The sequence below is a fragment of the Grampus griseus genome (assembly GCF_964374135.1).
Source record: "Grampus griseus genome assembly, chromosome: 11".
Taxonomy (NCBI): Eukaryota; Metazoa; Chordata; class Mammalia; order Artiodactyla; family Delphinidae; genus Grampus; species Grampus griseus.
Genome location: NC_139005.1, coordinates 6,417,292 through 6,430,573, shown reverse-complemented (window position 1 = coordinate 6,430,573; position 13,282 = coordinate 6,417,292). Strand labels below are relative to the sequence as shown.

The window sequence follows — 13,282 nt, the reverse complement described above, 5'->3', positions numbered from 1 at the left end:
AATGGTCAGATGTGCAACTACATATCAATTCATGGGCTGTAGCCAGTGGTTTAGTTGGATAGTCGAACACTTGGGAGGAACACAGTTGGAAAATAGATGACAAGGAAATTTGGGGGAAAGGTATACAGTAGGCCTCTCTGAATGGGCAAAAAGCATGAATATATTTTTGTCCCATGTGAATGTTCACCAAAGGGTGACCCCAGCAGAGGAGGATTTTAAGAATCACATGGAAAAATGACCCATTCTGTGGATACCAGTCAGCCTCTTCCCAGCCACCTATCATTGCTTAATGAACTTATGAACAAAGTGGTCACGGTGGCTGGGATGGAGATTATACATGGCCTCAGCAACATGAACTTCCATTCACCAAGGCCAACTTGGCTATGGTCACTGCTCAATGCCCAATCTGCCGACAGCGGAAACAAACACCAAGTCTCCAATGTGGCAAGTTGATCACCCCAGGGGTGATCAACATGGTAGCAAGTTGATTACACTGAATTACTTCTGAAACCACACAACTCAGATTGGGACTTGAACCCACGGGCCAGGACTTGAACCCAGACAAAACCCAAACTGGGACGTGAGCCCACTGTCTTTTAATTGAGATCACACCACACATGTGGTCTCAGGACTTGATGAAATTCAGATTCTTTATGTCTCATTGCAGAAAGAATTCAGTGAGAAACAAAGTGATAGGTAAGAAGTAGATTTATTGAAAGAGATACATACTCCATAGACCGAGTGTGGGCTATCTCAGAAGGTGAGAGGCCTTAAAATATGGGGTATTTTGTATTTTGGGGTTGGGTAATTTCAAAGGCTAATGAGCGGGAGGATTATTCCAACTATTTTGGAGAAGGGGTGGAGATTTCCAGGAATTGGGCCACTGCCCACTTTTCCGGCCTTTTATTGTTAGCTTTGGAACAGTCATGGAGCTGGTGGGTGTGTCATTTAGCATATGCTAATGCATTACAATAAGCGTATAATGAGGCTCAAGGTCTACTGGAAGTTGAGTCTTCTGCCATCTTGGACCTAGTTGGTTCTAACCAGTTTTTGTCCTGTCCTCAATGGCTGTGTCATTCTTTTAAAGGTTATGCTCTGCCCCCTTCCCTCCTGTTTCACTTCCATCATGGAAGGTCAGCATTTTGTTCTTACTGCAATTAGACACTTCGGATATGACTTTGCCTTCCCGCTTGCAATGCTTCTGCCAAACCTACCATCTGTGGACGTACAGAAAGACTTATCCACCATCATGGATGGACAGCATTGCTTCATATCAAAGAACTCACTTCACAGCAAAAGAAGGGCAGCAACAGGTCCATGTTCATGGAATTCGCTGGTTTTATAGTGTTCCTCACCATCCTGAAGCAGCTGGCTTGATAGCTTTTGTAGACTTTTGAAGACTGAGTTACAGTGCCAGCTAGGGGGTGATGGGGCTCAGGACAGGTCACCCCAAGATGTGTCAGGCTGACACGCAGATTATTTCGAGCTGAAAGCAGAAAGACCTAAAAGACTCGGGAAGAACCTTTGAACAACTCCCCACTCTTATTGCCCCAAAGAATTTAAGATAGGAGGGCTGTCCCAGGAAGGAATTATAAATAACTACAGTAAAGTATAAATTAGATGTGGTAGACAGGGAGAAACCTAGCAAGGCCCATTTGATCAAAGTCCTCTCTGTGTGCCACTGTCTTTGGATCTGTTTGCCAAATATTAACTCTTTTTATCTTCCTGTGAATTACCTTACTTCCCTTTGAAGTGTCAGACTCCCTGTCCTTAGTCTAGAATAATATATATTCTTCATCTTGCCTTGCTGTCTTGGGAATTCTTCACGCTTATGTGGATTCGTCATGCGCATGTAATCAATTTGACTTTCTCCTGTTAATCTGCCTTATGTCATTTTGATTGACAGCCAAAAAGAACTAAGAGGGGAAAGAGGAGGAAATTCCCCTCCCCCGCAGTGGTTTTGGGGAAGAAGAAATTGTCCTCTACCCTTCTAGGTTCTTCTGACTGGTCTAAGAATCAAACTGACGTGAGACAGAGTTACAGGAGAAAATCAAACAAAAGTTTAATAACGTGTTTACATGGGAGAGACCCAGGAAAACTGAGCAACACAATGGCCAAAATCCTCACCTTAAATAGTCTCTTCAGCTAAAGACAAAAGAAAATGGTGGGGACAATGGATGGATCTCAGGCCCTGCCGAGTTTCCCCACCACACTCAGCCCATATTCTTTGCAAATATCTCTGGTGATAGGTCTATTCTAGGAACAAACCCTCTATCTGAATTGTTTTAGGCAGTTAGGGAGAAGGTCAAATGTTCTTCCTGAGTCTTTTAGGCCTTGATTATTTTCAGCTCAAAATAAGCCACATGCCAAAGAGACATTTTGGGATGACAAATTTTCCTCCCCTACAGTGGTCATACCTGGCAAGGCTGGGGCAAGGTCCTCCAGAAGGCTGTATATGCTCTGAATCAGCACCTAAAATATTTCACCCACAGCCAAGATTCATGGGTCCAGGAATCAAGGGGTGGAAATGGGAGTGGCAGTGATCGCTACTAATCCTAGGAACCCACTAGCAAAATTTTTGCTTCCGGTCCCTGTGTCCTTATGCTCTGCTGGCCTGGAGGTCTTGGTTCAGAGGAAGGAATGCTTCCACTAGGAGACACAACAATGATTCCATTGAACTGGAAGGTAAGACTGCTGCCCGGCCACTTTGCCTGTTGATTCAGAGGCATGAGGAACTCAAAGAAGGGAGTTACTGTGCTGGCTGGGCTGACTGACCCTGACTTCCAAGGGGAAACTGGACTGCTTCTCCACAATGGGCATAAGGGAGAATAAGTCTGCCATACAAGAGATCCCTTAGGGCTTCTCTTCCCATTACCATGCCCTGTGATGAAGGTCAATGGAAAACTGACAATCCAATCCAGGCGGGACTATCTATGACCCAGACCTCTTGGGAATGAAGGTGCGAGTCACTCCACCAAGTAAAGAACCACAACAAACTGAGGTGCTTGCTGAAGGCAAAGGAATTATAGAATGGGTAGTAAAAGAAGGTAGTTATAAATACCAGCTATGGCCATGTGACCAGTTACATAAAGACTGTAATTATCAAAAGTATTCCTCCTTGGAACTAGTGATGTAAGCCTCATATCTACTCGAAGAAGGCGGTCTTTTCCCCTCCCCCTTTCCTTTGACTATAAAACTGTAGCGCACTTAATCCACAGGGCAGAGCTCCCTCGCATGCCCGCTTGCATCTCTTACAAGCATCCTATATTAATAAATCTACTTCTTAGAAAAAGTAGATTATCAAAAAAAAAAGTATTCCTCCTTTTGTTATGAATTTATATATATATATATACATATTGTGGGTTTTCCCCTCTTATTCCCTTATCATGTACCATAATATATATTGACTTTCTTTCATAGAATTGTGGGTTTTTTTAACTTAGGCTCAGTGATTTCCCCTCATTAGAATGAATCCCCTGCTCCTCACTAGCCTCATGACATCCATACATCATGTTATTTATACTGCCCCTTGCATTCTTTCTTTCTTTCTTTCTTTCTTTCTTTGGCCGCGTCAGGTCTTAGTTGCAGCATGTGGGAATTTTTGTTGCTGCATGCGGGCTCAGTAGTTGTGGCACACGGGCTCTAGAGCACGCGGACTTAGTTGCACTGCAGCATGTGAGATCTTAGTTCCCCGACCAGGGATCGAACCCACATCCTCTGCATTGGAAGGCAGATTCTTAACCATTGGACCACCGGGGAAGTCCCGAATTTAAGTGTTTTTAATTTTACATCATAGTATTGAAGTTATGAGAGATGGAGGAGAAGAGTGAGCATCACTCAGGGACTTTACCTCATCTTCTGGGGAAGGGGTTGGTGCATTTTCAGTTGCACACAGGATGGTTGTATCACGTTAGGTGGAATGATGACCTTGTTGTCTTTATTTGGAGAATAAGTATGGCTTAAGGACACACATATGAGTGTCAAATTGACAGGGGGTAGACTCGTGATGATTAATTTTATGTGTCAATTGACTGGGCCATGAGGTGCCCAGATATCTGGTTAAACATTATTCTGAGTGTGTCTGTAAGAGTGTTCCTGGATGAGATAAACATTTGAATATGCAGACTGAGTAAAGCTATCTGCTTTACTGAGTGGGCCTAATCCAGTTCTTTGAAGGCCTGATAGAATAAAAGGCTGAGTAAAGGAGAATTGGCTCTCTCTGCCTGCCTTTGAGCTAGAATATTGGATAATATAATAGAATAATTTCTCCTGCTTTCAGACACAGACTTGGCCTGAAAATAACACCTTTGGCTCTCCTGGTTGTCAGGCCTTCAGAATTGGACTGGAACTGGACCATTGTCTCTCCTGCATTTCCAATTTGCTGACTGTGAATCTGGGGACTTCTCAGCCTCCATATTCACATGGGCCAATTCCTTATTTTATATATATATATACCTATATATATGTAGTTGACCCTTGAACAACATGGGGGTTAGGGATGCCAACCCCTTACGCAGTTGAAAATCTGCGTATAATTATACAGTCGACCCTCTGTATCAGTGATTCTGCATCTGCTGATTCAACCAACTGTGGATCGTGTGGCACTACTGTATGCATATAGTAAAACAAAATCTGCATATAAGTGGACCCACACCGTTCAAGCCTCTGTTGTTCAAGGGTCAACTATATACATTTATCCTACTGGCTCTGTTTCTCTGCAGAACCCAGACTAATACAGAAGCTTAAGCATGTTCTTTAAAGACATAAAACTATTCAAAATACAGATTATCTAAGAGTTTTTTGGGTTTTTTTTCTTGGCGGTGTCACGTGGCTTGTGAGATGTGGGATCTTAGTTCCCCAACCAGGGACTGAATCCGGGCCCTCGGCAGTGAGAGCACAGAGTCCTAACCACTGGACCGCCTGGGTATTCCCTAAAAGTACTTTTTTTTTTTTTTTTTTTGCGGTACGCGGGCCTCTCACTGCTGTGGCCTCTCCCGTTGCGGAGCACAGGCTCCAGACGCGCAGGCTCAGCGGCCATGGCCCACGGGCCCAGCCGCTCCACGTCATGTGGGATCTTCCCGGACCAGGGCACGAACCCGTGTCCCCTGCGTCGGCAGGCGGACCCTCAACCACTGCGCCACCAGGGAAGCCGTAAAAGTACTTTTTTAAGCAGACTATTAGAAAAATACTTGTAGGGACTTCCCTGGCGGTCCAGTGGTTAAGACTTTGCGCTTCCACTGCACAGGGCACAGGGTTGGGGAACTAAGATCCCACATGCCGGACTTCCCTGGTGGCACAATGGTTGAGAATCTGCCTGCCAATGCAGGGGACACGGGTTCAATCCCTGGTCAGGGAAGATCCCACATGCCGTGGAGCAACTAAGCCCGTGTGCCACAATGACTGAGCCTGCGCTCTAGAGCCCACGAGCCACAACTACTGAGCCCGAGTGCCACAACTACTGAAGCGCACGCGCCTAGAGCCCGTGCCCCCAACAAGAGAAGCCACCGCAATGAGAAGTCCGCACAGTGCAATGAAGAGTAGCCCCCACTGGCCGCAACTAGAGAAAGCCCGGTAGCAACGAAGACCCAACACAGCCAAAAATAAATAAATAAATAAAATTTAAAAAAAGATCCCACATGCCACATGGTGTGGCCAAAATAAATAAATAAACAAATAAATAATTTTAAAAAGAAAAGAAATATACTTTAAAACAAAGAGGAAAACTTCTCATAAAGATGGCAAATTAACTTGCCTCTTGTGCCTAAAATCCCACTAAAATCTAGTAAAGGGTGGGGTGGAGAAGGTATAAATCTATAGGAACAAAGTGAATGGAAGAAGAGCAGATGAAACATTTAAACACAGTTTTGAAAAATGGAAAGAAGGTGTGGTATAGTGATGATACAGTCCAGGGGAAGTAGCTGATAAGGAGTCAAAACCGGAGGAATGGCCTGAAAGCCTAGACTCCAGAAAGGTGGACCCTCAAGACCCCTCCCTACCTAGCACAACCAGGGAAGTACCCAACCCCACCACCACCAGGCAGAGAATTGATGCTATATTCTCTGCGAAAATGGATAGGAAAGACTCTGGACCCAAAGACATCAAGCATTGCATGGAACAAGAGAGAGATGTGCACCTATAAAACAGACGTACATCTTCCAAGCAGGAGACTGGGAGACTCCTCTCTGAAGAGACTGAATAATCCTAAAGAATAAAGCCTCCAGGGACTTCCCTGGTGGTGCAGTGGTTAAGAATCTGCCTGCCAAGGCAGGGGACACAGATTCGATCCCTGGTTCAGGAAGATCCCACATGTCGCGGAGCAAATAAGCCCGTGCGCCACAACTACCGAGCCTGCGCTCTAGAGCCCGCGAGCCACAACTGCTGAAGCCCGTGCACTCCAGGGCCTGGGTGCCGCAACTACTGAGCCTGCCCACTGCAACGAAGAGTGCAGCAACGAAGACCCGATGCAGCCCTAAAATAGAATTTAAAAATTTTTAATAAATAAAAAATAAATAAACCCTCCACATACAGACATTTGGAAGTTTCTAGGTCAAAAGGGGAGCTCCCAGCCCAATCCCCTTCAGGGAAATTCACCAGTCAACAAGCCCTACTCAGGGTCCATATATCCAATCAACTTTGTAATGTCGGCATCTTAAAAGAGATAAAAGAAACAAAAGGAAAGCAGAAATCCTGAGAGAAAAGGAAAAATGCAGGGAATAAAAGAAGAAATATAAGTAAACAAATAAAAAATCCCCCCAAATCCCTAATTAATCTTCTCAGAAGGCTAGTATAGCAAAGTTCATCCATAAAACAAGAATGCTGTGGGGGGAAAAAAGATGCTATCTCAGCATAAAGAGTTCTTGAAAATTAAGAATATGAGATGGAGGGATTTAATTCCCTGGAGGTCCGTGGTTAGGACTCTGCACTTCCACTGCAGGGGTGCGGATTCGATCCCTAGTGGGGGAACTAAGATTCTGCAAGCTGGGCAGCGCAGGCAAAAAAAAAACAAGGTTATTAAAAATGAGATGGAGGGCTTCCCTGGTGGTGCAGTGGTTGAGAGTCCGCCTGCCGATGCAGGGGACGCGGGTTCGTGCCCCGGTCCGGGAAGATCCCACATGCCACGGAGCGGCTGGGCCCGTGAGTCATGGCCGCTGAGCCTGCGCGTCCGGAGCCTGTGTTCCGCAGCGGGAGAGGCCACAGCAGTGAGAGGCCCGCGTACCGCAAAAAAAAAAAAAAAAAAAAAATGAGATGGAGAAGGGAGAGTACATGTAACTATTAAGGAATAGTTGGTCGCCTTTGTGTGAATAGTTTCATAAGTGGTGAAAATGAGTACCAAGTTCTAATGGGTATAAAGACTGGTGGGTAAGTGTCTTAGTCAGGGTAAGTTAAAGCAGTAACCTTAAATCTTGGGGTTTAATACCACAAATGTTTACTTTTCGCTTAAGCTAAGTGTTGAGCAAGATGCCAGTTGGGCGGCTTCCTCCATCTCATACTATACCAGACAGGACGCATGGCCTCTGTATGTGCTACTATCTAGGGAAGAGAGAGATTTGGGAGTCACACTAGCTGTGCACTTCCTGGGCCAGGAAATGACGCTTCGTTTCTGCTTACAGTCCATGGGCCATAACTAATCATGTGGTCTCAAGCTTACTGCAAGGGGGTTGAGAAGTTGTAAACCCATACCTGGATATTGAGTGAACTCCGACCAGACTGTTTCTCCACAAGTACGGTCAGGAGGGAAAAGAGGCCAGTAACCTCAGAGAAAGGGAAGGTGTTTTAAGGTGGGAAGCCCTGCAGATAGTAATAGATAGTAGAGGTCAATGAGCCAGAGGAAAGGGAGTAGAAGGAAATACTGAACTTGCTAAAGAAGGAAGGACAGGGCGGGGAAAAGCAGTAATGAGGGAGGAGGGATTTCACTAATACCTGATGCTTATTTCTATACAGACACAACCACTTTGGTTTATAATTATCTTTTCATGTCTCTCTTCCCCCATACACAGAGCTTCCTGTGGGCAGGGACTGTCTCTTATGGATCTTTGCATCGAGGGACCAGCACAGAACCTGACTTACTAAGCCCTCCATGAATGTGCTGCATTATAAAGTAAGAGGCCATATAATCTTAATCTTCTCCCACTCACCAGCTCAGCAGCTAGTATAACTGGAGAAACAGGTGCTGCGTTGGAACAGTAGGAAGAATGAAGGGAATGTAGCCGATCAAACACCTGAGGGGAAAGGCAAACAGGAATCTGTTGTGTCAACGGAGACACAGCCTCTTGCCACACAGACTCTTGTCTTGGAAAACCAGAGGTGTAAGAAGGGGCAGACATATTACCTAATTGCACAAAACGAAAAGAAACCGACTTCGTCTATTTTTAAATAGGGTCTAACTAACTAGATGCTTTAATAAATATATCTTACTTATTCAGCAAATCAAAGATTTTAAGGGTCTTAAGTAACATTTAGCCAAACACTTCAATTAGGCAAAATCTAGTAAAATTGAAGGTGTGCAAACCTTACAACTCATGATTCCCCTCCTGGTTATAAACCCTAGAGGGGTGTTTTCTACACTGAGCAAGTAGTGATATCAAGTTAGTGGATCCTGATGAGCAATTTTTTTAATGAATTAAAATAGAATAGAAAATATAAGAGAACACATCACATACACACGCTGCACACATGCGTGTACATATTAGTTGCGTAGTGTATGAGCATGTGTGTATACTGGATAGCAATGTGCTTCCTACAATAGACCCCAGTTAATTTAAAAAAAAAAAAAAATCCATTTGGAGTTACAGCCCTAGAGAAACTTTCACTGTTGCTTAAAGGAGAATGTCCACAGCAGCCATGTTTGTAATAAAAGAAATACATGAATAGTAAGTGATCCAAGTATTCCTCAACATAATCATGAAAAATAATTGTGGTATAATCAAACAGTGCAATGTTACTTCACAGTTAAAACGACTGTATTACAGCTACATGTAGAAACATGAATGTCTCAATAAAGATGTTAAGCATAAAAACAAGTTGCAAAATGATACATTCACTGTAACCATAAATATAAACTTTAAAAGCATGCAAAACTATATTATAATTGTTTCTGGATATATACAGAGTGTAAAGTATAAAAATAGGCATGGGGTTGATAAGTACCAAAGTCAGAAAGGAGGTGACCTCTGAGAAGGAAAGGAGGGAAATGCCCCGTGGGAGGGATACACCAGGCTCTTCAGCTGTACATGTGCTGTTTGTTTCTTAATCTGGGGGATGTTATATTATTCTTGACTTCTCTGATTTTTTTTAAAATTTTGTCCCCCAAAAAAGAGGAGGGAGGTGAAATTTAAGGTTTCAATTCTGTCGCTGCCCCTTACTAGGGAAGGAACTTAGCGAGTTCCTTAATTTCTCCAAGCCTCTGTGTCTGTAAGAGGACATCGTAATAATAAATATCCTGTTTCATAATCAATTAAGCGAAATAATATGGGTATCAGAGCTGCATAAAGCGCGAAGTGCTATAGAAGTATTAGCTGTAATTGTACAAGAATGCTCCACGAATTCCAGTGGTTACTGGAAACTCTTAGTGTTCCTTTGTTAAGTATTCTCACGGAACCTTGTTCCTTTCTCTTGCAATTACACGCTTTATATGACCGTGCGCCATCCCCACTCCACAGCTCTGGGCTCAGAGCCCAGCACAGGCCCTGGTACATTTTCGTTAGCCTAATCTGAACAGTGGAAGTAAGAATGGGAAGCAAGGTGGGAAGAAAGGACTTTTATTTTGTCTTCAGTCTCTATCCTCTTTGCACTTTGATCTTGAACCTGTATTACCTGAATAGTGACAAACTAGTTTAATTTTTAATTAAAATCATAAGGACTAAATCAGCATATCTTAACTGCATCGCCTCTCGGGGGTAGGTAGTTTTAATACAGGAAGTTACATGAAATCAAAGGAGCAGGCAAAGAGTGCTGGGGGCGCCGGGCTCTCCCCACCCTCGGGGAGGGAAGGCGGCGTGCCTAACGGTTCAAAAACGGCCGAGGCGCCGTTAGAGGGCGCTCGCGAGCCCGCGGCAGGAATTCCCGCCCTCCCGTTACATGCCCCAGTAACCCCGGCGCGCCGGCGACCGAGAGTAACCTCGCGATCGGGTGACGGCCCCCCCGCCCTGACTCTCGCCTGCTCCGTCTCAGCCAATGGGGAGGCAGCGCTCGAGCCGGCCGGACTCTCGCCCGCCCCGACTCCTCCCCCGAGCTGTTAGAACTGAGTTGTACAGTCGCCGCGCCGTCGGCTTCTGACTTTTCCAATCAAGGGTCTAGTTCCCGATTCCGAGCCCCGCCTCCTGCCGGCCCCGCGTTCATTCTCGGCCCGAGTCACCTTTGCCTTACAAACGTTCGTCCCCGCCCCCTGCCTACCTTGCGGCGTGAGGCCCCGCCCCCTGCCCGGGCCGACCAATGATCGGCTGATCCCGGAGCCGCTGGGCGGTCCTGCAGCCAATGCGCACGCCGTGGGCGGGCTCCGGGCCGGAATTGGGGGTGAAGCTCCAGCGTTGTGCCCACATTTGGGGCGCGCGGAGCTGAGGGGTCCCCGGGGGGCGCCCGGAGCTAAGATGGCGTCCGCAGCCGAGGGGGACGTGGGAGCGGCGGCGGAGCTGGCGACGGTGCTGCGGGGCGGTTTCCAGAACCTGAGCCTTAACAAGTTGGCGACGTCCCTGGGCGCGTCAGAACAGGCGCTGCGGCTCATCATCTCCATCTTCCTAGGTAAGGACCCCTCGCGGAGTCCCCAAGGAACGGGGAAGTGACCGCCCCCTCTTCCCGGAGCCACCTGGAGGGCTTTGTGGGGTGCAGATGTGAATCCTAGAACACACCAACCAGCTGTGGAGAGGAAGACGAGTCTAGTCCCGAGTCTGGGGGCGCCGTGCCCTCTGAACCTCTTCACCTTTCCCTTCGACCCCTGCTGTACCCTTCTGGCCCCTCATTAGGCGCCACCACCCTCTCATCCTGCCATGCTCTACCCTGTGTCCCGGCGACCCGTCCTTATTTGTCTCTCTCTGGAGTTCTCTCTGTCCATGTGTACTGCTGTTATTAATATCAACCGTCACACACGTGCGCTTCTTATTGGCAGTTATAGGCCCCCTAACTTAGATATTTTAGTCCTATGGGCCCCCTCAGCCCCATACTCCATACTTGCATATTCTGAGTGTCTCTTGTGCATTTCCAGCTTGTATTACACCTTCATCTTTTTGTCCCGCTTCTAATATTTTCCTCTTATACCATATTGCTTTTTCTTTTCCTCAGCCATACACCTGTCATTTACCCTGGAATATCGCTTTAATACTGGGCTTGGGAAACAAGAGTGGCAACTTCTTAAAAACTACCCATGCTACCCCAAGCGTTTATTGCACACGTGGTTCAAAGGATGTTTTGTATCTGCATTTTTGTCACAACAGACTGTATTATAACTGGTTTATAGGCTTTTTTACTGCATCCTTTCTCCGTGGTTTTTTAATACACGGAAGCAGCATGGCACTATGAGAGAAAAAAAAAAGTGTGTGGACTTGGAAAACAAATCAGACCCAGCCCTGCTGCTGCTTACAAACTGTGGGACCCTGGGCAAACCACTTAACCTCTCTGAGCCTCAGTTTTCTTATTTATGAAATGAGGACGATAATGCCTATCTGATAGGACTGCTGTAAAGTCTTGTAGGAATTCAAAGGTGGAGAGCTGATACATAAATATTTGAGTAGCTGGAAGGTTTTAGGAAGGTTATGGGACATTAGCTAGGAGAGTAGGGGTGGGGAAGAACTAAGCACACAAGACTGGGGGCAAGAGTGGGTCTGAACCACAAGAAATTTGAGATAACTTGGGCAGATGTGGAAAGCCTTAAATGCCGGGAAAGAAATTTGGAAGTTATCCAGTAGTCATTAGAGACATTCACATATATCACCTAACCCGATCTAGATAATGGGAGAGGCATTAATTCATATTTAAACAACCTTGGGTAATGTCATTGTCACTTGCCTATTACACACCAAACCAATATAATCTTCCTTTCTTCCAGATGAAGGTCACCTTTTCCCTCCCTTGTAGAACTGTAAAATTTTAGAGGCGGACAGAACGTTTGGTTGTGTGACTTGCTTCATGTCACGTCACCCAGATCTAACCCAAATTTATCAGTACCTCAATCTAAGTTTCTCTGCACCATACCAACTTTGAACTTCCTACTTCTTCATCCTTGTCTCTGGCCCAGTTATTTGTTGGTATTCTAATTGGCAATTAAGAGTGTTTACATTTCATTCCTTAGGAAGCTCACTGTTGATGTCTCAACTATAAATTGAGAATGTAACACAAGAAGCAACAAATTATAAGGGGCAACCTGTTAAATGGAGCTGGGGCTGGAATTAGGACTTGGAATCTGTCCTTTTAGTGCTGACATAATCAAATACAGCCTGTACACTCCTGGTGGACTACTGTATACTATCATGGTGCATACAGCTGTCTAGAAAATTGTTTTCTCCGTATCCCACCCCTCTAACCTCATCCTCTCATTACCACCAAGCATCAAAGTAATAAACACTTGGCATAATACATCTACCACAATCCTGAGCCCCCTTGTCCATTGTACCATTTCCCACATCCCCCCTTCCTATCCCACATGCGCTATTGCCTTCAGTACCTCACAGTATATCTCACATTTAGATCAACTTGGGGTTCACGTTACCTCAGATCAGGCATAGGTCTTGCACGTGGATGTATAGGACTGTATTTTCTAGGTTTATGTTAAATAAATACATAGAAACATAAATTGATAAGCTTTTTGACAAGTGTGTGGAAGAAAGGGTGCATTCTGGTTGTAAATATGTTTCTCTTACAAAGGTATTATCACTTCTGTGTATTGTAACCTAGAAACCAGTAGCTTTTCAGCAATGGAGTTCCTGAACCAGCTCTCTTGGGGAGCTGGGATACTGGAGGAAATCCTTGCTTGAGGTACCAAGAAGGCCTGTAGTCCGAAATGATTTCTGACTCACTTTCTTCACTTTCTACTAATGAGATTAATGTGGGTTAAAAGCACCTAAATGCAGGTACCCAGAGGGAACGGTTAGGTATTATATATTGATATCAGACATTTACATTTTAAAGGGATAGTCTCATTACTTTTTTTTAAATTGTACTCGACATTTTTTAAGGGAGCTTTATTTTTTTAATTTTTATTTATTTTTGGCTGTGTTGAGTCTTCATTGCTGCGCCCAGTCTTTCTCTAGTTGCGGCGAGCGGGGGGCTACTCTTTGTTGCAGTATTCAGGCTT

General features: G+C 45.2%; 1 protein-coding gene across 1 annotated transcript in view; it reads left to right on the top strand.

Moving 5' to 3' along the window:
- Positions 1–10,506: 10,506 nt before the first annotated feature.
- Positions 10,507–13,282, top strand: part of LPCAT3 (lysophosphatidylcholine acyltransferase 3) — a 29,797-nt gene continuing 27,021 nt past the window's right edge. Inside the window, exon 1 of the mRNA XM_082665408.1 lies at positions 10,507–10,737. Within this exon, the coding sequence (XP_082521534.1) occupies positions 10,587–10,737 (151 nt within the window). The 5' untranslated portion in view covers positions 10,507–10,586. The remainder of the gene's footprint in view (positions 10,738–13,282) is intronic.